Source organism: Bombus fervidus, chromosome 1, assembly GCF_041682495.2.
Source record: "Bombus fervidus isolate BK054 chromosome 1, iyBomFerv1, whole genome shotgun sequence".
NCBI lineage: Eukaryota > Metazoa > Arthropoda > Insecta > Hymenoptera > Apidae > Bombus > Bombus fervidus.
Window position 1 is genome coordinate 17496190 of NC_091517.1, and position 27648 is coordinate 17523837.

General features: G+C 40.3%; 1 protein-coding gene across 22 annotated transcripts in view; it reads right to left on the reverse strand.

The window, feature by feature from the left end:
- The window catches only part of Rg (A kinase anchor protein rugose), a 414732-nt gene that overhangs the window by 61299 nt on the left and 325785 nt on the right, over positions 1–27648 (reverse strand). For 9 of the 22 annotated variants that reach the window (XM_072006201.1, XM_072006150.1, XM_072006238.1 and 6 more), the window contains 10 exons: positions 26757–27125; positions 25259–25389; positions 23906–24019; positions 22692–22899; positions 21802–22149; positions 20498–20624; positions 20263–20371; positions 19975–20150; positions 19469–19743; positions 19157–19293 (listed from right to left, as the gene is read on the reverse strand). In XM_072006201.1, coding sequence (XP_071862302.1) covers positions 19157–19293; positions 19469–19743; positions 19975–20150; positions 20263–20371; positions 20498–20624; positions 21802–22149; positions 22692–22899; positions 23906–24019; positions 25259–25389; positions 26757–27125 — 1994 coding nt within the window. Of the gene's footprint in view, positions 1–19156; positions 19294–19468; positions 19744–19974; positions 20151–20262; positions 20372–20497; positions 20625–21801; positions 22150–22691; positions 22900–23905; positions 24020–25258; positions 25390–26756; positions 27129–27648 lie in introns of all 22 variants that reach the window. The other 13 variants (XM_072006159.1, XM_072006193.1, XM_072006316.1 and 10 more) reach the window with 6 other exon arrangements.

Sequence of the window (27648 nt, forward strand, 5' to 3'; positions counted from 1 at the left end):
AAACATAGGTGCCGAGCAAAGATACGAGCCGCCGTTTGCCACGGAGATTGATCACGCTGTCGTTCGAGAGGCAAGGAAGCCACGCGATGCGGTTGCTTCGTCTGTCGTCGTCGGGTTGGTACAGACAGACACGGTGAGGCTTCCTTCTTCTCGTTTTGCCCCGCGAACCGGCAATTCGAGCGAAACCTCGGGTGAGGATCTAAGGCACATTTAGGTCTCGAGTCGTGTTTTCAGTTAAATACGGGTTTACGGGCCGAGCTGTTCACGCGAACGAACTTGGCTTCTTGCGCCGTGTTACCATTTTTATGGTCTTTAATGTAAACGAAATAACCATCCGCTCCAATTCATCACTCGTACGCGATTGTTAGCCGCGTTACAAATGATGGGAGATTATATAGAAAGAGAATATCCTCTACGGTGGATAGTTCCACGATTTATGATATCCCTTTCGTTTTGTAACGCAAATGTATTGTAAATATTTCACCGGTGGATTATGGAGCACGGGGCGAAATTATACGGGGTGTTGAGAGAAAAACATTAAGGGGAATGAAAGATGCCTGATCAACATAGAACATAAGAGTGATGTTTTTCGTGTAAAATGTAACTGAATACTTCCTTTCGTGGAGTATTTACGAGCTTAATTTATTATTTCTCTATGGACTGGCAACAATCCAAACCTTTCCAATTTTCATTCAACACATCCAAACTTTTTCAAGCTCTTCACCCTTTCATTGTTAAATTTGTAGGGGTTCAGCGTATGATAGATACGTATTTCAGGAGATCGTATTATTAAGGTTTCAGTAGTGTAAGGATCAATCAAATACTTTGAACACTTGTTCCATTGCCAGAAAAGAACTCACTAAGTGAAGGCAATCGAAAACACGTATCTGAAGAGAAGGTATCCGTCGATGGGCGATATCAAATGCAAAACGAACGACAGTTTCGGGTGAAAGCCTGGCGGGGCCATTGCGCGTTACAAGTGTAATATACAGCTTATTATATATCACAATTCCGGTCGCGGTGCTTGGACGTTTACGAGCATAGCTAAAGGCGCCTTTTGTAGGACAGCGACGGTACAATGTCAGGTGTCCCCAACGCGGTGTTTCACGTGGGCACATGCTGCCGTTGCCGTCTCACAGCGTCTTCCATCGACTTGTCAACCCATTACCCACCCGATCCTCTCCTCTCTCTCTCTCTCTCTTTCTCTTACCGCTTACTAAACACCCACGCTACAAATCAAGCGAATCTTTTAATTGCCTGACATCTTTACGACTCCTATAAAACAATGAATAGGTTAGGTTTCGAATGCTGTGGAGGGACGCGTCCCGCGGATAGGACCAATGGCTGTGTCGCTGCCTTGAATGCCGGTATATCATGTTTACGGTGTCTCCGGGGTTAAGTCCTCGTTGATTCGTGAGAAGATCCTTAAGAAATCGGCCCGATCTCGGACAACGCGTATAATACGGCCCCTGGATGCCTTTCGAAGGCATTCAAGGACTCCAGAAATCCGAGATGCCACGGACCAGCAAGCAGGAAGGGCCTTTTCTTCCTCTTGTTTCTCTCTCGTTTCACAACGTTTGCGTGTTGTACCTGTTTCCAACAGCGGACGATGTTTCAGCGGTAATGGGCCTCGCCGCGAAATCGAGAGAACGTGCGTGCAAATCGAGGTAAAAACAGAGACCGTGGATCGAATATGCGTGTCGCCATATCGGTCCTCCGGAAGGCGTTTTATGAGATGTCCAGGTTCAATGATACACAGATTGCGTTTTCCCAGATTTCTATCACAAAGGAAGAAAGATGATCGTCGACTCATATTGTAATAGATGTAGGTTACTAGTATTTTTGCACTGTTTCCAAGAAACCCTATATATGAAGATAGATGTTTAAGTGAAAACCGAACGTACTGAAATAATATTTTAGAAGATACCTTCTCAGTGTGAAAGATTATGTTGATGACAAAAGTAATATTTTTCACTCTTCTAAGTACGCATATTATCACCAACATAATTTGAATATCTACTTTAAATTATTGCCAACGACCTAGAAATCGTGAAATCGCTGTTCTAAACTATCGAGATAGCTCTTAAAGAAAACACGATTATTCTTTTCCAACGTGCCGGCGGTTATATCCTCCGGTAGGGTATCCAAATCGGTAGCCACGGCAACAACGACCAAACTCACCGGTATCCGCTTGTCCTGCGCTTCTTTTGCTCGTGGCGTGTAACGAAAGTTCAAGGTCAGGGAATAAATCAATCGGTTAGCGAAGGGAACCGGTTAAATCGCGTTCCACGCGCAATGATACCTACCTCCCCCCGCCGCGATTAATAACCCCTCTGATAATTAATGACCGATCGCGGGACCGCTCTAAAACGAAGTATCACGTGACCGCGGCAGTGGTTGCGCGGTCGGATAGATCCACGACGATCGATCGTCCCCGCGACATGATCGATATAGAAGAATCCGCTTTTAAACGAATGCCGACCGATCATTCATCCTCGAAAGACAACGTGCCGCTGCTACAAACATCGAACGAAGGAAGAATCGCCGATTATACGACCACGGCGCGGCACCGGTTCGCGTTGTAAAATAATCTTAAATATCGCCATTAATCACGAGGATATTTCCCGGATCGTACATGATGTTCCTTTTCTACACATTGCGACTCTGTGCATACGTATAGAAAAGGGAAGGTAACATGTAACTGCGAAGGAACTTACAATCTGGCAAAGGGATGTATGGAAGAGAGGAGAATCCAGACACGTTGGTCTTGGACATTCGTGCAGAGAAGAAAATCAAGTTTCCGTAATTCGATCGTTATGTAACGAGAATATCGATAAAAACGTTTCGAGACGTCCGGAGGAAGGGCCTGTGGTCCGAGCGGTGATAGTCCCAGAGATAGTCCGGTACGCGTTCAGCTTCGTTCAGCATTATGGTTGCGGCGTCTGAGACCGCGGGGGGCGCCGGCGCCGGCGCGTAAAATCTCTGCCTTATGAGACCCCTCTCGCCTCCCACCACCACCTGTCCCCAACCACTATATACCAGGCCCCACGCCGTTCGCCAAGGAATCTCCGCCACCTCTTCTTCTGCTTCTCTATCCCTTCATCTTTCTCTCTTCTTCCTTCAGCCTTTGCAGTATCGTTCGCCCTGTTCCGCTTCGAAATACCCCGTCTCTGCGCAGCCTCCACCACGGGCTTTTGTTTTAAGAAGGCATCCCAAGGATCCCTCGGACGTGATAAATGGTACCCTTCCCAACGGGGCCTGATCGGTAACTTCACGTGCGACTATGCGGTGACACACCAGCCGCCGCGATTATTTGCCTCCAGAGAACCGGACAACTTGAACTGGCCGGACAGAGATCGATCTTCGAGATGACAAAAGGACTATGAAGTTCACGATTCTCTTGCACGAGATGCGACCCGTGAACTGTGATAGAGGTCTTCCTCTGTATTTTTGCGAGGTTATGATCGTTTTTTAATGGGACTTGAATTGTTGACACGCTTTTGGATTATGTTTCGAGCAACTGTTGCATTTAGTAGATTTGATGAAGTTCGTGAGTTAGATTTCGTGTATTTAGGTTTCGTCTCCTATAATCAGTGTGTAAAATCATTCTCTTTTTATATATCTTGTCTTTTTGCTTATAACAAATTAGCTATAGATTTTAACATTCGTATAGTTCGTTGTACAAATACTATGAACTCCCAGCGTTCATTACCTTTATAGATATAGGGGGGCAAATGTTCTCATAATAATTCTCAATCTAAAAGACGATTTCAATTTTGCAATTTATTTTTTCCCTGATTCAAACACCAGTTTATTCTTTTTCTCCATATTTTACGCTCTTCAATTTGTTCTTCGTTGTAATTACGCTTCTGCTGGTTTCCTGTCAGTATACCATGATCGATTCTTCATAGCCCGATCGAATTCTGCAGCTGGTAACATCTGTTTCATTGGACCATTGAAAAAATCTACTGCAGTACTTATATCGCACGGGCTTTTTTCGAACAAACGGGATCGTTCTCTTCGATCCTCGCGACCGATTTCATGTTTGCGACTCCGCAACATCCTCCCAGGCTGACCGTTCGCTTGTCTCTACCGTATGTGAACGTCTACGTAGCCGTGTCCGTGCAAACAACCACGGCCCTGTGTGCGTTCTCGGGGAGGTATAATTGAATGTTTTGTATAATTAACCTGCGCCATAACTCAAGGTACGTCGCGCCTCCAGCCGCGGGCAGACCTTCCCCTTCCTCTTCAATGCACACGCACCTCCTTTCAAACGAGATATTTGTGTATTCACGGATTCGCTTATCTGCGACGCGCTATTACGAGAGGTTACTTCGCGGTGTGCCGTTAAAGGGAAAAATTGTATGGACACGGCTGTATAAAGATCGGATAATTGCTTGGGAAACTGTCCGCCATGAATATTTATGTCGAAGAAAGTGATTGTTTATTAAAGCTTTTCTTCGAGTTAATTGTTTCTTATAGCCTCTTATTTCGATCGAAGGTAATGTATATTACCATTTGTGAGATAAATCGATAAGATGTTCCGGACTTGTAGACATTGTATATGAAGATTATGTTTCGTATGGTTGCGGATGCGAATTTTTCTCATACGCTTCTCTTCTCCGAAATATCGCATCTATGCTTTATTTAACAAATTTGTGATAGGAGAATATTTCGAATTTCCGGTAATGGAAACGCGAGGTAACAATAGATGTAGAATTTTACGTTTCAAAATTCTCTTGTTTGGGATTTCAATTTTAAGCCAAGAATCATTTGAGTGAAAAAATATAAAAGGTAGAAAAGCAAGCTCCAAAACGAATAAAGGAACTAAGCCGTATAGCGAAGGCTACTTTCAACAGCCTCCAGCTGTTAGATTTCAGGCTCCAACTACAGAGGACATAAGACATACAACGCAAGGAGCAATCGAAGAGCGCAGACAAAAATTCGATCTCTCGACAGGGCTATACGTCTTTCGTCCAAGATCCTCCAGGCAGCATCACCTGATATTTACATGGAATAGCGTGGTTATCTTACCTACAGGATGAAAATGTAAACAGATCACGCGGGCGCTATCATGTAGCGAGCGAAATTGGAAGGGGCTCCACCTACCATCGACTTCAGAGCCTAACTAACAACCGGATAATAGTACCGACGAGACCTGGAAGGCTACCTCGTGTAACTGAGCGTCTTCGAAAAGCCCAACAAAACAACTTTGACCACCGGTTTACACAGTTCTGCACTAAACGACGCCGCTACAAATCCACCGCGTTTCAACCTTGTTACTTTGCCCTCCTCTCCATCGAGCGATCTTTTAAAAACTTCCTTCCCGTCTAAGAAGGGTCTAAGAAGAACCATACGTATACAGGATATGGCCAGATAAATACTCGTGCTTGTATATAATAAAGATTCGATTTCGATTGCAAATTATCAGCTTTAACGAGAATTAATTGAAAGGATATAGTCTCGTGACCGTTATTCGCGATAAATTGAGGCTCGTTTAAGAGTAACTTACGCGACCACATATCCTCGTCCCTTTTACCTGGTCTCACGGATAATCGTGTAGCCTGACTACGTACTGTCGCAATAAAGTACAAGGTAAATAGGCTAGCATAACGAACGTAATTAGACGAAACGAGCGTGTTCTCGAGGATCCGTGAAAATTGCGGATAATCGAGTCGCGACTGATTTGCCATAATTAACGTCATACGACCAAGCTCCAAGCAACACCTGTCACGAGCACCTAGCGCGGTTGTGTGATTACGAAACACGTTTTATTATTCGTAGGTTTCTTAAAAGCACACTTGGTATAAATGCTATTCAGAGGTTTATTAGACTACTTGATAATTACTCGCATCGTTGATAGCCTCGACTTTATTCTTTAAAATCGTTCGACGTTCTATTTTAATCTTCACGATTTAGAATTATTTTCCACTCTATTTTCTTATGTATTATTCTAGCTTAGAGTGGTTCTTCACTATACCGCTTAGCACTACGTAATATTCTTTTTACTCTGTTTTATTTTATACCTACTCTTCTATTAATTCAGATCGACCCTCTACTCAGCCACATGGAATCGATCCACACTGACTTTTTAGCGTATGACTGAAATTTTACAGACTTTGGACAGAATTAAAAAACATCGTGTCGTGCGTCGCAGATTCGTATGTCTCAAATCAACGACTGCTTGTCATCGAGTATCATACTCCACGTCCAACACATGTTCTTTTCGGGGCACAACGGAGTCCACACGCGATTCCGAGTCACTGCAGTTCTTGTTCGAATTTACGTAGCGTGGAAGAGGGAAGCTTCGAGAAACAAACGACTGGAAGTGAACGAGACGAAATCACACGTTCTCCGCAAAATTTCCTATGCAACAGTGCATTCGAAAGTATGTATTCATTACGGAACGCCTAAGTGCCCATTTAAATAGCTATATTTCAGAGCGTAGCCGTAAGGCCAACAACCTGTCAAGAGATCATACCCTTGTCAAAATAATCGCTAAATTATGGGATGCGTACAGTTTTAACTACCAGCCCGCTTCCCCCGGCTCTTTCGCCGACATTCCCGTTTTCTGCCTATCCATTTGGCCCATCTTGTTTCTCTCGATACCTGCCAGCTTGCTTCGGTTCTATGTCTTTCTCCCCCATTTCGTCCTTCTTTCTTTTTGGTAAAACAGCGTTCGGGTTACTGGTACGATGAAAATCGACACAGAGTTAATTATTCGACTCGCGAACAAAAATTGTATGGGACATTGGTTAGCTAACGTTATCGGGGCTCGCGATGATTAATGGGACAATAAAATTCACCTGAAAACATCGACCAACGACCAAGCGTATATAATTGTTATTTTATTCGTGTTTCTAAGATCCCGGAGAGGACGACACGTAAGCCATTAATTTTCATCAACCGGGACGACGCGACGTTCCTGGCGCACTGAGGGTCACTGCCGAATTTCTTGAAAGCATCCATGATAGATGAATAGATTGTGAAAAGGAAAAATATCCGACTATATATGACAATTCGCGATCGAATAAATTAATTCTTAGATGCATTTATTAGAGATAGTAAAACAATTTTGAAACTGTGAATTTGTGTGTCCTACAGATATAGAAAAATAACTAACACGTTGACCGGTAGTGCGAGAAAACATGAATATATTTCTAAACGACAACATTATGCGTTCAAGAGGTGATAATCCCCGAGCAAAGAGAAAGAGAAAGAGCACGAGTCGTAAAAGAAACGTTTCGTCTCGGTATTGACGTGATTGTGCGGTATTTTTGATCGGGCAATTACGTCGCCGTATGATTTTATATTTTGTTGTGGACAGATAACGTTTAGCGGGCAAAATAAAATCAATCTCGCGCGGTTGCTAAATTACAGGACACCGCGAGAGCAGCGACTCGTAAAACCACCGAGAGATGCCCATTTTTCGGTGTACTTTGTTACTTTTAATTTCCTCCCGGTGACTGGACATTCCTGTTTGGCCACACGCCTTGAAAAACAGCGCTCGAATGGGTTGTATTCGCTGAACCGTGATTCACACTTAGAATTGTAAACGTTCTCGAGGTTTTATGGTGTTTGCACCGGTAGCAGGCGTAGACGCGTCTCGTTTCACGGATTTATCGATCCGATCCAAACGGCTAGATGCTCGTCACGCTCGATGTAACATCGACATTCGCGATTTCGTAGAAACATTAGATTGGCAGGAAATGAATTGCCAAGCAATAAAAAATTACTAATTGCTTACTTAAAATTGTTTAAAAAAAAGTCACAGAGCTAAAATGTTGTATATGGGATGAGCCATCTAACTCGATTAGTACATATATATTATACTGAAAAATGTTTATGATATTCTATGATAGCTTGAGATTTTCCAATTTTCTTTATCGTTCTTTTACGACTTTCTTTACGATTTCCTTAGCGATTTTCTTTTTTACAAGTTTGTTCGCAAATTTTGTTGTATTAATAAGTAGTATTTCAAAATTCATTTTGCAAACTTTTTCACGAATTCTCTTTTAATCTGTTAAACTAGTGTCATCCTTTGAGTAGAAATTTCTAATCATTCTGATCATGGAATTGAAAATTGATACAGACGAATTAATTTCCGTCTTAATGCTGTGTTAGTTCTTGTGAAGTCGAAGTCGTGAAACAAAGGAATCAGTCCCATGAAAAATTTCCCCTTGACCATCCTTTTTTTTGTAAATATCTGCGAATCTCTTCCTGATGGATGACGCACGCGAAAAGAAAATTACACAGTTAACATTATGTCCACTTAGCGACGAGCCAACGAAAATACGCGTTCCTATACGCGTGACGATTCGCGCGCTCGTCCGTTCATTAATATTAATCGACCTCGTTGTCACGTGGCCGTTTCGCAATGCTTGAAAACGTGCCTCGACCGCCGCGTGTCTGCACGCAACCTACCGATGATTAATGACAGAAAAGGCGGGAAAGGTAGGCGCAGGTAGATTTTCCCTTATCTACTGGCGGCTGGTTTATTCGCTGTTTTAGAGCGTCGCAGCTGCGTCCGTTCGTTTTTCCATCGTTACGAGCACCAAGCAGCGGGAATGCGCTCCTTAATGTCGAACACGGCTCGCCTCTAACCCTCCACCGTATAATCACGCGGATAAAAATAATTATACTGTGCATGCCCTACCGTTCAGGATCGTCTTGTTCGCTGAGACATTTATTGCTTACAATATTACCTTCGTTATAAATACGGAAAAGCGAATTTCTGATTGCTCCATCTTCCGTTGCCTTCGCCAGCGATTGGTTGGTAGCAATTTCATAACGTATTTATATTTCTGGATCTATTATCTTGTTTATGTTGTCTTCACAGGACAGGTTTAGATATGGTATTATCTCGTGATAGTTTATGTTAAATGTATCAAGTTATATTAGAATATTTACAAGTACGTGTATTTTATACTGTGAACAGAGCAAGTAAATATTCTACAGCTAATATTCTTAGGCATATGTAATCCAGTCATGCGTGAGCTATACATTGTAGCACTTAGAGGTAAACTCAGGTGTGTTTCCTGTAATATCTTAACCACTATGTGCACCTTCTTATTATTCCTAGGCTTTCGTATTCCTAACACTTGCGGTCTGTTCATATGTCAATTTTCAAGCCCCGTATGCAATTCATACTGCGATTATGGCGCTTAGAACGAACGGCGAAGTGGTAGCAGTATTAGAATATTTTGAATATACTAGAATAATAGAATATACTAATAATAGAATATACTATACCACTGTGCAAAAATGAGTGGACATTCGTGCACTATACTTAAATCCCAGTAAAATATCGATCTCATGAATCATTTCCAAAAATAACAGACAACAAAAATAAATATTCTGCGCAATTTCGACCATCCTATACAAATCGCAAACATCTTTTGCCAAGAGACTGCGTTACAATTAGTCGAACAACCGGATCGGGTTCGATCGCGGATCCATATGGCACACGCAACCAGCGATACGCGTTGGTACCAGCTTGCCACGGATAATCACGGGGCTGAACAGCATCGATACCCGATACAAGAGCGGGGTGACGCGAAAATAGACTGAACGTTCGATCCGTGGCCCCTTAAAAAGCATATAAAAGTAGGGGTATAGGAAAGGGGGCAGCGAGAGGACCGGGGGGCATAATAAATATCGGGTAAGGACGAGATCGGGCGCTACTTACGCCGTCAGCGATAATGATGGGGTGTGTTCGGGCTGTTTGCTTAGCGAGCAGATTAGTGAATGAATCCACAGGTGGGCGCCATCCGTCACACTCTGAATCGGATCCAGCTTGGCCGGCTCCGCCTATTCACCGACTAGCATTCTTCCACACCAGGCTCGTCTCGAAAGGGTAACCAAGCGCCCCGTGATACACAAATTGCCAGCTCGTGGATTCGATTCAATCGACGCGAGTAGTCTCCGTCGTATCTTATTCCCACAAACGCCTACCTGCTCGCGTGAGATCGTGGACGTGGTGACAAGAAGATGCAGTTTTGTTATATTATAATTTTAAGCAGCGAATCGAGTGAGACGAATAAATATCGATACTTGTGATTTATGAGGAAGTCATTAGAAAAGTGGTATAGAGATATTTTTTCTTTTTTTTTTTTTTTTTTGTTAAAAAAGAATTAAATATGGAAAACGATGTATGCTATTCGTATATATCTGAAAAATTTTGCTCAGTGTTTAAAAGAATACAGATCTCTCTATTAGAGTTTAACTTCATCGATAGATTTCTATAATTAACTTGAACATTTCAAAGTGGGGTGAATCGGAGCAAAATGCGTCACTGGATTCGCACACATCTGCGCCTCGGAGCATCGACTTTACGCGGTGCACCGTGGATTCACGGTACACGGCTACACCCACAATCTTTCCGCCTACCTGCAGCTGCTGACAGCGCTGATGTGGCACGAGACAGTTGCCTATGATATCCATCATCGCTCCTTTCGAGGATAATCGTTAGTCACGCCTCTAATAGCCAACGAAGGATATCGTACGAACGAAAAAATCCTGTGCCATAGCCAGTTCCATCGAATGATCTCTCGGTTGTCAATGCTGTCAACGAGACAACTCACTTTCCATTCTCCTAACTTACGTATCTTTCTAACCGGTCTTGTCATTTTCTATATATTTTTCTTCTTTTTTTTTTTTATAATTCCACACCTGGTTCATATATCGTTGAAAAGTATAGTGGACAAGCATAGTGATTGGTCGACTGAAATATAAACAAGCGGAGACTTGTTGCTTGGCAAAGAGTATACAATCTATTCTCTACGCGCTGAAGTAGAGAAGGCCCTCAAGGTAGCGATATGATGGAGTGCTAAGGAGATTGGCGGACCACCGGAGTAATGTCCGCGCTAATAGCAGTGATTACCCTGCCTTGTTGAGAATGAATCCGCCCGCTCTCCTTCTAGACTGCCTGTTGTTCAGGCTCAACCCTGTTTTGCCTTACGGTGCCCTACCCACGAATTGATGGATGTTTACCAAACTAACTGCCTGGTCGTCGTGCAGCCTGGCTGCTAGCCGTGAGCTACTATAACGTCGAATTCCATCAAAATCTTTGGCCTCGCGGATTAAAACGCGACGTTCACATGTCGTGCATGTATACGCATGTACGCATATGTACAACCCTGATTTGTTATATATCTGAGGTACTATCGTGGATAAATTTTCATTCCTAGCGTATAATACGATAACTGGATAATCCGTTCAGATAAAAACCGTAGAAATCGATCGTTTGATGAAGTTAAAAGTATGAAAGGTACAATACATTGAAAAAGGCGAAGATATAAAAAAGGGAAAGAAAAGGTCAAGTGGAAAAGGTCGTAACCACTGAAGAAGAAGGGGCACATTACTCAATCATTCTGAGTCACAATCGTTTAAAGCAAAGGCAGAATAATTAACTGTAACTATACTTCGTGATCCGTGATAATCATGGCACGATGCCATATGTTCATTGCCATTCAACATCGAACTCAACGAATAATCCTCTATTCACGGTAAGTACTCCGATACTGATCGACACAATGCAAGCGTCGAATGAATGTGACTTAACTATTATTTATTAAACGAACGTAACTGATCTGCATCGATCGACAGATAATATATAATCGAACTAGCGGAACGAAACTTACGGTCGCGCTCATGATAGCCGTATATTTACTTTCGAACGAGTACGCGACTTTTTAAATCAGTTTGTATCGAGCACAGGATAATTATAGTTGCATTATTGCCAACGTCATTCACGATATATCACCAGGATTTCATGCATATGCATCGCCGCGGAGGGGCATAATCGCATAACATTAAATCGGCGCTCGTTCACAGTTACTTTCCCGCCTTCCTGCCATTTCTCTTCGACCTTTCCTCGCGTGGTGCACGCCCTCCGCGATCATTCTTTCCTACGTCTGTATTTCGTTTGCCCGCAAACCGTGCGCGTGTCCGACGTACGATGAACTCGCATCGGGATGCGATTATGAGATCGTTTCGCGTAATAGTTTCGTTAATTATTGCGTTTCGGTATATAGTATAATAGTATTCCAGTCAGCTAAGCTTCACCGTCTTACACATCCGGTATTGAAATTTGTACGAAACAATCGTTATATACTGTGGGACACCATTAGTGTCTAATATAATAACGGAAGGGGAGTAAGAAAATATCGCGTTCGTTAGGTTCGGTAAGAAAAAATATAAAAAATGAAGAAATAATTCGAACAACTATGGTAAACTACAGTAACTCTTTTGCGTAAAACAAAATTAATTGTTTATTAAATGTGCAGACTGTTGTGTTTACGGATTGGAAAATAAGATAGCTTACGGCTGTTGTTAATGGCAAATCGACCGCAAGTATGCTCGGTTGTTTGTGCATGCGTAAAAACTGTTTTTTCGTTGAACAAGGTTAATTGTTAATTGAAAATACGCGTTGCGATATTTATCTTTTTAGATAGCCAATGTTTAACGAGTGTATTCTAACCAGTCACTACGATTATTCATTAATGCAAAACGTATACTCGTACGACTTTTCTCAAATAAACAAGGTACTGCGATATCATATTCATTGATAGCATAAGAGGGATATCGTGATTGACAATTAGGAACCGGTTAATTAGTATTTCTCACAAGGATATTATACATGTTTCAAGTAACTTACAAGCACGTGACAAATTTTTTCAATGTTTTATTCATTACTGTACTTTATTATCAGGAAGTTAACTGGTTTGAATCTTAGAAGAATCGGTTTGCCCATTATTTACTTTATTAAGCTTTTATTGCGGAGAAGTAAGAGTTACTTAGATTAAATGAAAAATCACTTTACAACAACGTTCGATAAAAATCTCCGCATTCATATATATTTAACGAACCTCCCAATATTTCATACAAATTTTCACCATAGATTTCTCCCAGTTATCAACAGTTCCAAACAACGATATTTCATATATTGCATAAATCTCATGACCCAACCAACGATTAATTTCACTTCACAAAAGATTAGATATCCACAAAACCTCTCGAGTCCCACATACTTCCCGACAATAAACGTCGACTGCCTGTTTTGTAGTAATTCGAACTCGCAACATCCTCCGACCATAAATTAAACGAATAATTAATATCCCCTAGCCACAGCATGGACACCTATAAAACCATTAACTTGTAGGATTCCTCAATCCTCGTCAAACCTCGCTGTTGCTCGCTACCACGAACCATCCGTCGATTTTTCCACGGACCGGCAACCGTACACCGCAATATTCCCTATCCATAAATCGAAAATCTTTACCGCAACATGATATATGACCAGCGTAGCTCGTCTTGCGTTCGCTGATAAACGATCCGATGGTTTCTTCGATTTTTCCCGATATTGTACTCCCGTTAATGGCATCTCACTTGGCAATGAGTGCGCACCAACATACACCAACGGACCACCTGTCCGGTGGGTCTGTTTCCCTTCTTTCCCCTCCTGTTCCATTCTTCGCGTACCATGCAAGTATCCCGTTGGGATATTCGCAGCATGCGTTTGCAATAGCTATACCGTAGCCTTTGCGAGCTTTAGGCGCCACAACCACTCCGTTTCCATAAAAATGCGAGCTCCGACGAGTCACGATACCGCGAGCTTTAACATTTACTGCCGACTGAATCTTTGTTGCATATGCTATGTGCTAATACAAAATGGCTTTCAGACGAAAGCTATTTATACGGCGCGAAATATTATTTGGATTACTATGGATTATTATGGAAACTTTTTTTTCTCATTTTTATTGCCGTTAGACTGTATTCTTGAAAATTATTTGTTAATTATGCAACGGTGATCATTTTTCCATTAGAGAGATTTAACATTGATCGTCCTTCCCCGAACTTAGGATTAAATTCGACCCTGAAATTTTTCTTTTCAGTCGTGCCCGTTCCGTTCTCTTAATTTGACACCTCTTTGAAAAGTGATGCCAAGATTTCAATTTCATCTAACAGTAAATTACGATCCTTTCCCTCCTGAACTTTTCATGTGCATATCGTCGAAATCGGCTCGAATCCGGAACTTATGCACTGAATATGTTAAGACACGAGGGTACCGTCGCAATTCGATACCTCGTTGTACTTTCTAATGAAGGGTTTAAACATGCCTTGTTACGAAAATACGGCAATTTATATTCAAACAAGTGTTCTTTTATATTTTTTAGCAATTGTGAATTTCAACATTCGGAACATTCCTGGCTGTTTGTCCTCAATAAGATGCTTTTTGTATCTTTTGTATGGCGAAGTAAGTGTGAATCGTGGAAAATGGAATCCTGTTTAAAGGCATTTAGCTCGCATCGCGTTCCTTTCCGTGATTGCTTGCTCTTGTAACCCGTTCTCGGTACCTTTCAACGGTTTTAATGGTGAACATGTGCTGGAGTCGAAACGTTGAATCGCGTGTAAGATTGGACAGATGGAAATTTGTTGGTCATTTTCTTGGATGTTATGTAACGGAGTTGTGTATAAAGGAAGAAGTTAAATGGTGGATTGTAGAAACACTTATTTATTAGATTAGCGGTTAATGTATCCATCCGTTATGCAGACTGAATGGTGATGACAATCGAACGGTATATTTCTAAGCAGTCATGTGTGTGATGTTTCATGTTTGTCATACCTTTCTTCGTAACAACTCTTCGATTAGACTAGTCAGTAATATATTACACATTCACAATACTTGAAATGTTTAATTTATTAGTTAATTTGCATTAAGCAATTTCATTCTCGGGTAATTCTTCGAAAAGGATGAAACTCGGTTCAGAGCAAAAATCAAAATAAAAATTATCAATTCGAAAAGAAATTCAGAATAAATATTTATATAAATAATTTCCTTTTATTCCCAAGCTTTCCGATCATCTGCATAATTTTATTTACGCTCTACGATTCTTGTGTCTTCTAGATTCTCGCCGCATATAAATGACCGCAGAGTATGAAGCAAGGACGAAGATTCTGTATGGAACGAGCGGATCTCGAGGGCAGGCTGGCGTAACGAGAGTACCGTGCGTGCTTGAAAGTACGGCAATTACCGAGCTGCCACTTTCCACAGAGCACGTAAGCCGTGCAACGTCGTGCAAATACAGTAAAGAGATGTAATAACTGTGTAAAGGCAGAATTTTAAACACCATGAGCTACTATTCGTATCCTTCAACGATTCTCTAAATTACGATTCCACGGAATTCATGAAACCCACGTTCACTTTTGCGCACGATACTATTGCCTCCTACTTCGTTTGCCGTGAATCAGACTCCTCACCAGTGTAACCAAAATGTATATTAATTACCATACTAAACAAAGATTCGAACCGATCGAAACGAAAAGAGATGCAAATGGAGAAAGGAAGAGAAACAATTAGAAAATCGTAAAAGATAAAACGAACGGTAGGATCTACTCGGATCAATGGGGAGTTGGAGTGAACGAAAAGAAAGAGAGAGGGCGCGCAGAACTCAAAAGGGTTCAGGATGTAACGGTCCATTATTTGTTTTAGATATTAATGTTCCTCGTGGACGATCAATAATTTACATCGGACGTAATCGCACGGTGTGCATCCTCTATCTCTAGCGCAGAACCCGTTGAAAGAGAGTCCATGAACATAGGATGAAGGAAGATAGAGGTAACCGAAGAGAAAGGAGACCCGTGTAAACAATAAATCACGATAAATACGTTTGCCCGGGACCATTATAAAAGCTCGAGCCGGGAGAGGAGGAGAATCGGCGCGATCGGCGAACAAGGTGAGGCCAGTCAGCCGAAGCTGGTGAACCGAGAGTTCACCGATATGCAGTCCCTCCCTGGGGCCACTCCCGATGCAGCCTCTCTTCTACGTCCGCGCATTACGATCGCTTAAGTCTCGACTCGACTATCGAGTGATCCATCGCCTACGAATTCGACGAAGCCTCCCGCCTACCCTCGGGACATCCTCGACTAATGAGCGTGTCTCGATCGTGAACCACTAACCTCTCTTTCTCTGCTCCTATCTCGGCCTTTTCACTCTTCCTTTGCTCTCCTTTCTTTTAGCTCTTCCTCTTTCCTTGTTCTTTCTTTTTCTTTTACCTTTTGGTTTGTTTGGTTGGCTTGTTTTCTTCGTCTTTCGCTCGGTTCTTTACTCGTTCCAGTCATCCACGCTTCCAGGTGCGTTCAGCGTGTTTCTGTTTAAACAGGATTCCAATTAAGAGGCGGTACGAGCCCGTGCTCCTATTCACAGACTCGTCTGGTCGAGATATATAGGAGATGACAGGTGGACATGACAAAATCGTCGAGAAGAGTAGGAATTCTTGGTGACCCTGGAATCGGACCCCAGACGCGACACTTTCGTGTTTAACTTTTTTGTGTCCAGTTTTCGAAAGATTGAAATTCAGTGACTAAAGTGATTTTTTTCTTTCACGAATAGGTAGAAATATTGCGTTGCAATTTTGCTTCTTTCTTATTTATTATTTTATTCGTTCTTTATAAAACGAAGATTATTATTGGTTCTAACGCGTGGCATAATAATAAGTGGATAACTTTTTCACAGCGAATATATCTTTTCTTCGAAATCTTATTCATCCTTTTCTTTAAAACGTATACCTTTCTATAAGACTTAATTTACTGATCTGTTTCCAACTCATTCGTGTACGTATTCCAAAACATAGAATACGATGAAGATGAGCAAGATTTGCTCGACGAGTCTCTTTTCCTCTTCTCGCACTCTCAAAATAAACATTGCGCGATTCATCAAAATCACGTTATCCATGTTCAGTCGAATTATTGCATACAGATAAATTTCAAAGTTAGTATTACATAACTAAACATTACAAAACGTTTCGACAATTTATATCATTCCTCTTTATCTACCAGTTATTCACCGATACTAAAACGAGTGTATAAGAATTCAATTAGGTACATCTCTGTATCGTAACACGGACAATCCTAACCCAGTTTGTTCCTCTCATCTATTTCCCAACCATCCATTAACCATACAAACGAACATCTTACACAAAGCAGAGCACAATATTTCTAGCCTCTCATTTACAAAACTCGAAGCTTTCAAGTCGCTTCTATAAATATCCAAGGTGGAATTCGATCGACGAGAGATACTTCTCGATCCATCGGTTCCCATTGGATCGCGAGGAGGATCGCGCAAACAGGATGTCTGCGGTAAACGTGCAATAGTTACTAGATAGGAGGAGAAGCGTGGTAGTTCCAGTGCATTCCTGAGAATCTGTATGCCCACCTATGCCACAGATGTGTGCTTAGTACGTGGTGGAGCGATGCAGAAAGCAAATAGAAAGAGAGAGAAAACGAGAGGAGAGCAGGCAAGGTAGATACCGGGCCCCGCGGGGGGCTCATAATTGCCGACCCTGAAGATCGGCCGACCCCATGGGGCCCTCCTCTGTTTGTTTTATTCCCTAGTTATACAAACGCGAGATCTACGACCGATATATGATAATCGGCCTCTAGTTCTCTCCAGGGTCCACAGTCTCTCGCTTCTCTTCTCGTTCCTCTTATCGCTCTAACTCCCTTTCTCTCTCCTTTTAATCTCCATTTTATTTACTTCCTTTTTCCCCGTCTTTTTTTATTCAGTTTTTCGTTCTCTTTTGATTTTCACTCGGTCGGATGACCACCGTCACGAGACGTGACTACATTATGCACACTGATAGACAGAGACACGTCCGAACCAATTCCAACTACGTTATTGTGAAAGCTTTCGCCACGTCTCATCATTTATGATTCGCATTTATTCAAATTCCTTGCTCCGACCTGTGATTAATACTGTTTGTCGCGAACCAACGCTGCCAGTGGTCTGCCTCGTCATTCTTCCCGGAGTCGAAGTTTATTTATAGTAAAATTCTTCCGAGAATTTCTGGAGTCGTAAACACGGTCGATAGCGTTTTTGGTAACTGCGTAGAAAATTTGAGTAGTTTGAATCTTTGGTACATGGGATACCGTTTAATCAAAATATTATTCATTTCTTTTTTTTCGATTTATTCTCTTATTCTCTATAATTAATTTTGATATGAACGTCAATCACGAATTTAAATTTCTTCATACATCATTCTGAGAATTTTTAATTTTACGGTTCTTGCGTTAAAAAATACGCAATTCATGCGACTAATATATTTGCATTTCCTTTTAAATTGTTATCGATTAAGACCGATATATGCGTGTTATAATAAATCTTATTGAAATATTATGTAGCTCCAGTTATATTTCCTAGAATTTCCAATAAAAATTTCACGTATAAGTCTCTTCAAAAAGTGAGGAAGTTTATCAGAAGAATCGTAATGAAGCGAGTTGCTTGCTCAATTACTAATTGACAACCTATGTTTCTATTTGTATATTTGCAAAATTTGTGCATAAATTTGTTGTAGACAAATTTTCTCTGGCGAGTAAAGTGAGTCTCTGCGTGGCCCTAGATTTCAGAGCGCGAGGGAACGTTATCTGCATGGAGACCAGTAACCATATTTCAAAGAGATAGCTTCGCAAACGCAACAAGTTGCTCCAAATGCATGTAATAGACGGTATCTTAACGCGGACAAACTGACACAATGATTAATCATTAAGATTGTGTGTGACAAGTGATAAATGTAAGCAAGGGAATACAGTCGCAATATATAACGCGAAAAGTGACAAACATAATGGCTGTTCGAATCTCATATTTTCTGTCGTAGTCCGAAAAATAACTGAGTGATTAGTCAGCGAATCAATTAGAATTCTTTTCGATCTCAAATATTTCCGATTGTCTATTTATACATCAAAGAACCAACAAGAATAGCAAATTACATAAACACTTATCCTTAAGAGGTATCATGACGAAATTACTGAACGTTTCTGTAATTGATATTCCTACAACATGTTTCGTATCATAAAAAATTGTCATCTTAATTAGTATAAGCAAAATTTTCATTAAATAAATAAAGATTTTTTATTTTACTTTAATTTAGATAACGATATATAGTGATTTATATAATTTAACTTAACTTTTCCTAAGCACAGAGTACGTCAGATTCAGGAAAAACAATTTTGTAGCAATTAATTTCAATTTGATTAAAATAATCGTATCGTTGCATATGATTCAAGTTCCATTATTTATGTACAAACATTAACTTTCCCTTTGTATCAGCGCATCCAATAATTTCAATGTCAATAGAAAAAGATTCATGTATATACTTACCTCACTGTCAATCTTCTTGAACTCTGGGTCGTCCTCATCCACCTCGAAGTACAGTTCCGCGGACGTCACGGAGATAATACCAGGAGCCACGATACCAGGCGCGATCAATTTTCCTTTCGTGCTGATGTTCACCGGGCCTGACAGAACACAATCTCGTTGTAGCTCACATACATCCGCGCATATATATGTATATACATAAACGTATACACATGTAACATAATTTAAACGATAGAACGTGTCACGTTTCGCTTACATATGCAAGCAAAGGAAATAAGAGAAAATAAAATGAAATGAAATGAAGGAAGATCTAACCTGTCAGATCGTTATCGAGGTCTCTGTCGTCCGACAACAGCTCACTGTCGTCCATCAGATCCGCCGACTGCAATTGCTGTTGATGTGCACGCGAGGCTGCGAGATGCGCGTGAAACTCTTCACGCGCTTGCAGAATCGCATCCTCGGGTGCACCGTGTTCGAGGGCCGCCTTCAGTGTAGCTTCGGGATGGCTCGAGCCTAGTGGATTGTGCACGAAACGCTTACGTCTACGTGCATCATCCTCCCAAGCATCTAGCTTCCAGTATTCGGCCAATCTGAATTTCAACAAGATTCTTTTTAATATGTATATTTTAAATTTAATCTTTAAGTAATAGATGGAAGTTAAAGAAATTCAATGAATCGTATAATATAACAAAAAATTGAGCAAGTCAATCCTCCATATATATATATCTTCGATATTTGTTTTATTTAAAATAATTCTGTTTTATTTAATACAATTATCAACATCCTAACAACATTCCAAATAAAAAACTACGGCGACTCACTTTGCAGCCATTGGATCCATATATCCCCAAGCACCATGTTTGTTCGACAGGATATTACGGACCTTCTCCAACAATCTACTGGCAATAACATTGTCTCGTCTCCGTGCAGCCGTGATTAAGTGATCGCACATTCGTTCCTCTTCTCGTCGGTCGAGCAATGTTTGCGCGCATTGCGACTGAGCCAAAAATTTCAAAATCATTATCACAAAGTTTCATATATCAATGCAGAAAACAGTAATCGCAAATTACGTCGAGAAATATAATTAAGTATACGTAAAAAACAGATACCTCGAAGTCGGCATGCTTGAGCACGTCGTCCGCTCTCATACGATTCAGGATAAACTCAGCCTCGTTGGCCACTCGCACTATATGATCCTTCATCGCGTGAGACAGTAACCTGCATAGTATAAACGCAAACTTTTACGATTTGCGTTACGAGAAGCAGCGTAGTTCGAGCCGCGGTTTACTGCACGCACTATAACTCTGTCGTTCTAACGATCATCGTATAACGAGCCCTTCTTACCTTCCCTCGTTAATGAGCTCGATGAAAGCCAGGCCTGCGTGCTTCTGCAAGGAGTTCTGCCATTCTTGGGAACAAAGTAGCATCACCAATTCCACCACGGAATTGCTGTTTTTGAAGGTGGTCAGTCCTAACGTGGAACAGGAGGATCGAATCATTAAAAATGTCTCGTTTGGTCGTTCAGTCGAATGGTCGAGAAAACGATGGGATTATGGATGGGGAAAAAGAAGTCGCGGGGTTTGAAATTCAGTTGTAAAATACAGAGAAGAAGCAGCGGGACACGGATGGAAGAAAGAAATAGGAAAGGCATAGACGGCCGGGTGATTTATAAACGGCCGGTGAACGTATCGCTTCTCGAGCTGTTGTTTAAAAATAAAAGTGCATCGATACGTGGCACGGCCGTCATCCGCGACGTTCCACGAATATAAAATCCCCGCGAAGTGCCATGGACTGCAGCCGCGTCACGTGAATACAAATGTTCAACGATTATCCCGGAATACGCGTTCCATCTTTCTAAGCGGAACCATAAACTGACTAATTTGAATACATTCGCTGCGATGAATCGACACAGATAAAACGAAAGGAATATACGAGCCTGGTGTTGATGCAAAGCGACTTAAGGATCCACTAGGTTGCATTTTCTTCTAGAATTTCCCGACTATGTTGCACGATAAAGTTCATTTAATGACCGTAAAAGTTTCCGTTCAAATAAGGAGACATATGTGTCACAGTTTATGGCCTAAGAAGAGAAGATCGTTACACGGGATTATCGCTTCAATTCTTCTTATGAATAGTAAATACGTGTTTCTGTGAAATAGGGATAACTTGCGTTACTCGAAGCTATGATCTACTTTTTTCTAATGCATTTTTCTTCAAAACATATATTATATAAATATATAATACTATATATTGTCACATTTTTCTACGAACACATTAAGAACAGACATTTCTCAGATATATCTTTTTGAATTTCATTTTCAAAAAGTAAAGATTAAACTGACCAATTTTTACCACTGTCTATTAGTACTTTCCAAAAGAGAAGACACACAATCCGTTCATAATGTGTTAAACGATACATGTACATATAAATAAACGTACAATCTTTACTCACGAAATACGATAAAATTAAATGGTAATTCGCACAAGATAATCTACATCGAATAACCGCTACCACATTTAAAACCAAAAGCTCAAACTATTTTACACAACCAAATTCTACAACAAAATTTAGTAGTATTAAAATAAAAACGTATTCATACCAAGCAATACACACATATTAGTAGATTAGTCGATGAGATTGCACTTACGAGTCCTACCTTTGCCTTCCATCAGCAATTCTTGTCCGTGGGAGCCGACGAGAGTTTTCGAGAGGAAAGGGGCAAAGTCCACCATGATTTCTCGCAAAAGCGGGCAAACAGAACCCAGTGCCATTTCTAATTTTTGCGTGAGCGATGCCTCGCGCGATGGTGTTGGAACTGGAAGATGGTCGACCAGTCCCTTGATCGGTAACTCGTCCGGACGTGGCGACGCGGAAGTCATCACCAATCTGTCTGATACGCGAACCACTGAGATTTCCCCGGAAGGTTTCTCGCCGCGTTCCGCGTTACTTAGCATCCCTTGCTCCAGAACGTTTCCTTCGCTATCTTGAATCTCACCTGTATCAGAAGGGAAGATCACAGTTCTCATTTTCAATCCCACATTACCATTTCGAAGTTTTCTAAACTAACACGTTCGGTATCAGCAAACATCACACGTGCAGGCAAAAAATAATACACATTCGATATAGTCACGTTTTTGTACATAAACGCATTTTTCTTAATTTCCGAATTTCAATGTCTAATTTCAACGTATTTGGTTTAGAGGAATTCAGACAATATTGAGAATTTCAAATTGAAAAAGATTATAAAACAGTAAGAAAAAGAAAAGGTAAAGGTACGAGGGCAGAATTTGCTTAAGCCGTAGAAAGGGAAAGAGTTGGCGATGGTATCGTCAGTTTGGAATTTGGAACCAAATCTTCTGAGAAAACTGCCGCCAGACAGGTAGTTTATAGATTCTTATCTTTGGTCTTAACAGTTGAAAGTTGTCTCAGAGTAGAATTTAGTTTAGAGATAATAGAGAAACGAAACAAAGGGATATAAAAGAATAAATGCATTACCAATCTACTTCTTTTTCTTGTAACATCAAATGGATTTCTTACCGCGGGTGTGCGCCATGTTGTGAATATTTCGCGGATCTTCCCTTTGATTTGTCATTGGGATCGTGTCTCCGTCTTCGTTAAGATTTACATCGGTCCAAGCTTCCTCGGAGGAGTTGTGTTTGTTCTCATTATCCGTGGCAACCTCGGAAGGACTGGCATCCGCGGTAATATTGCTACGATGCATCGTTTCTTCGCTGGAGTCGTTGCTCTAAAAGCGACGACATTAACATCTCGGTGTGTTCACAAAATATACTCGTTATACATATGTTTATTAGGTACGTAGATTAAAGAAAATCGGAAAATATAGGATCGATCGGTTTTAACACGATTGTGTGTATATTGAATTTCAAGAAAATTCTATTTGATCTCTAAAATATTGTTTTATATTGTTGACATGTTATATATAATTCGTTGAATGAATATTTCTCAAGATCGTGAAAGAAGTGTATTTAACAACATTACTTTTAATCGAGACAATTTCAAACAACACTACGGCTACTTGGCTACTTGATACTGAATACTGTATTATTTCTAACGAAAGCGTAGCTTTCGCTGAACACACTATTTAATCATAAATACCTATGATATAATAACAAGTCTTAGAAACGTTTACTTGAGAAGAGAATCAAACGACATGTTCTGCTTACTGATTAAGTCTCGCGTGCTATGCATTTACTCGACGACATGCAGTTAATCGTAACAACACTAATACGCAGTCATCTAATATACGTGTAAACAAGGAATATAAAAGCTTCCTAGATTCTCAAGCCACGATACGGCGAACGTAATATCGTAATGGCTACGCTTGATTACGTCCATAAAACCGTACGTAACAAAAATACAGTTACGTATGGGAAGATTATATACGTGGATAAGCCACCGTACAGTAAGACGAATCGATTTTAGTCTCGTACTATTTTCTATCGTTAATTGCGTAGCCGTCAAACGGGCACTCGTTGTTGCTTTCATCTCTTCTTGCTTTCGATAGATGGAAAAAGAAGAAAAAGAAATATAAATACATCGATTATGTAAAAAAATCGAAATAGTTTTTCGAATCCCCTTAAAAAAAAAAAAAAAAAGAAAAAAGGAAGATCATGTCGAGACGATTGTTTAGCTTGTTTAGCTTGTTTCTTTGTCAGAGTACATCGATAAAGTTCCCTGTTTCATTTATGAGATTTTCTGTTCCGTGTCCGTACTCAAAGTCAAACTTTTACCTGGACATTTCGTGGCAGTGGTTCGGTAGGTCTTGTCGAAGAGCCAAGCGTTGGTTCTGACGAGGTGTAATCCTCGAGAATTGTCCGTGGCCGAGGTACACCACTGTGACCTCCCTTCAGAACCAGTAGTTAGTACGCATAGCAATGCAAGCAGAGGAAGTTAACGTTGAGAAAAATTAAAGAGTAAAAGTGTCGCATGCTCGAAATAATTACAGAGGTTGCACAGATACAAGATAGAGGTACAATATCCTCGGGGATAATCGAGGATTACATTTATACGTACACATTCGTATCGAGCTTCAAAGAAGGGCATGTTTCATAGTTTTATCGCAATCGTTGGAAATTTTAAATGTACTTTTGAACTTCACGTGCGAGAACGAAACTATGTGTGGAATTATCTTTTGACTACGTAAGTGCGAAGGAACATCGTTAAATATTTCACTAAAGTAAACACTACGTGCTGGATGTAGCTCGAACTGTTACGTTTTTAGATCAGAGAATTACTTCGGGATCAATTAACGTATTAGCTACTCAGGGTATAATTGAACTACTTCTAAGGAGAACTTTCAGAATCGAAACTGTGATATATCGATTAATTTCATACCTTAAGATCTGTTTATTAATTTTACAGTTTTCTTAAAGATCTACTGTTTGTTATCAGGCTATCAATACTCGGGATGCATGCAGATTGTTCATTGGATCAGAAATTTCAACAGAGACACGTAGAGATTTAAGTTAAGTCAAGTATCTACGGTAGAAGAATCGGAAAATGACAAGTCGAGTAAACGAAATGCAAAGCGCATCGCGTGGGCTGGAGAGTGCCAATTCCATCGTAACAGTAGATCGTGCGTGACAAGAAAGGTGCAAGAGAATCGTGTCGCCATCGAAATATCGAATGTCGTAAAAATCGTATCAAATATATATATATATATCAAGATCAGGATTCCGAAACGACCATTACATCTTTTTAAGATTTTAATTCGGTGAAATACACAACGAAACATGACTGTATCTCGTCAAAGGCATGCAATCTCAAGTAAGGTTGTCACAAATCATCTCGAGCATCGATGGTTTTATATATGTATACCGAGAGAGAATCAAAAAATCAGAAAACCAAAAAAAAGTTTCGCTATTTTCGTATACTTTCACGTAGAAACAGCACTGAGGAGAGATTCACAAGATATTTTTCGCTTTTTACCTGGGAACAACGGATCAATTAATTCCGACGTATGCATCTTTCGTATGGGTAGATCTTTTACGTAGCACGTTTTTTAAACGAAGTACGCTAATAGTTGTACAGCAACATCTTATCGAATAGGTAAGGGGTAAGGAGGACATTTGTTGGTCACTTACCTTCGTTGATGGAGGGCCTGACGACGTAACGTCGTGATCTGCCAAGATCGACGAATTGTTCTCGTCGACGATTATCACCTCGTATTCACCGTCATCTTGAGAACCAGCTTGGCTCATTATACCTCCGCTTCCTGGAAACATATTTCACCATTGTGATGATCTGTACTTAAAAGTATCGGGATATTTCATCTTGCAAAGCAGGCCGACATGAACGATCATGCGATCGACGATTTTATTAATGATAAATATTGTCTTTGTATTTGTTAATAAATCTTTGATATTTCATTTTATCATATTTTATGTCTTTGGATTATTGACGTCGATCGCATTGTAGGGAAAGGAGATGCATTATAGTGCATGAACTCAAAACGGAAAGGAAAATACAAAGCGTAATTAGGAACGTAATCAAAGCATTCAAACTTGTTCAACAATTTGAAGAAGAAGGAAGTAGTTGTTAGAATAATGAAATTTTATTCGATTACTTTCCTTTTTCTTCAAAGCGTATTTTCAAATGAAATAACGTTTGATAATTGTAATAAACGCAAGAAAATTATTGCCAATGTTTTAAATACGTAAGAATGGTGCACGCGTCGACGCTTTCTAGAGATACTTTTCATCGCATTAGAAATTATAGTAATATTCTCGTAAAATATCGTTTTAGTTTATGCACGTTTGTCAAATTTCCAGCCGGCAAAATAATCTGAAACGTGCAATTGTCATTGGTGAAGAAACTTAACGGTAACTATCACTTATTCGTGAGTTAGCTTTTATATGTTAGCAAGAAGAATAGTCTTGCGTTAGATCAGAATAGTGGATGCGTTTAATGGAATCAACATCACGCAAACTTGCATTGTGAGTTGCAATCCGCAACATGCAAACTTTTCGATTGCTCGCAAATCGCAAGTAGTGCAGTTTTCATTCGCAGCTTGTGCTCCAAGCTTTCAAACCACATTAGAGGATCAACGTATAACGGATCGTATAATTGCAACGTCTGCAAACGAAATTATCCAGAAGTTCAATCCAACTTTACTTTCCTGTCGCAAAACAATAGGAAAAACAAATATAGCAGCTGAAATTAATTTATAAAATAGTTCTCTAGAAACAAATATATCCAATCAAATATTTTTTCGTTACCAAACAAAAGACTCGTCAAATAATAAGAATCAGAACGATACTTATGCGTGTGTAAGTACGTGCATGTGTATGCCCATGTGTAAAAGTCAAACCTTAGGTTGGCTCAAACTGGATAGTGAACGGCAAACATGCAGACAAAAATATCGATACGCCGATGATATCGATAAAACAAAGTAGGAAGAATAATCGAAGAATATACGAAAATATAAAAGAATACGTAATTGAAGGGAGGCATGATAAAAGAAAATTAGTGTCAATAATTCGTTCGTTGGCCAGTAGTAGATGGTAAGAAAAATATCGAGCAGGCGATAAAGAAACAAACTCGAGCATTCCGTGGAACATAACGTTCGGGCAATCGAGTTACCTTGCAGACCAACACCGGAGTTTCTATGACAGAGATTTCGGGGCTGATCGATATGCTTTTGAAGCGTATGATGGTGATTGTTGTTATTATGATGATGGTAATGATGATGCCGATGATAGTTATGGTTATTCGGATGATGGTTGTAATGATTACTGTGGTGATTCGGGAGATAATAGTTGGAGGGGGGCTGGCGATTAGAGTGCCTGGCAGCCGGTAGCGGGTGCTGGTGGTGGTGCTGGTTCATGTGGTGGTTGGCATTGGCATTGACATTCGCATTGGCGTTAGGGTGAGATCCCGGGAGGAACTGTGGGTACACGTGGTGAGACCACTGTGGAAACAGGGGCCGCCCTCCTCCACCACCATTCCCATCTGCTGAGGAACCACATTTACCACATTACCACGATTCGAGACCATATGCCCTCCGTGTTTCTGTCATGCGTTTGATGTTTTTAGTTAACTGAACGTGTCACTATTCCTTAGTCCTTTTACTGGGTTTCTCTCTGTTTCTTAAAAAAGCGTGTAATTTTTCCAAATTGCCCTAGCGTCTTCTATGTTGGGAAATAGATAGTAATATTTCGCATCTAAATAGAATCATAATTAATTGGGATTTTCTTTAATTTTTTTTAATAATTTGTTTACAGTGTATGTCTTTTTATTCTAGTAGTCGAAGCGTTATCTATATCAATACTTTCTAAAACGGATATTATCTATAATATATATCTAAGATAAATTCCACAGGTGTAAAATCAAGACAGATATGTAGTTCATTTGTATTGTTCACAATTACTATTATTTTTTTTATTCAATTGAATATGTCGTGTTAAGGATAATTTTTATTGTCACAGAGACTTTTTAATTATTATAAAAACAAGATTCTCGCTGTTGTAATTTT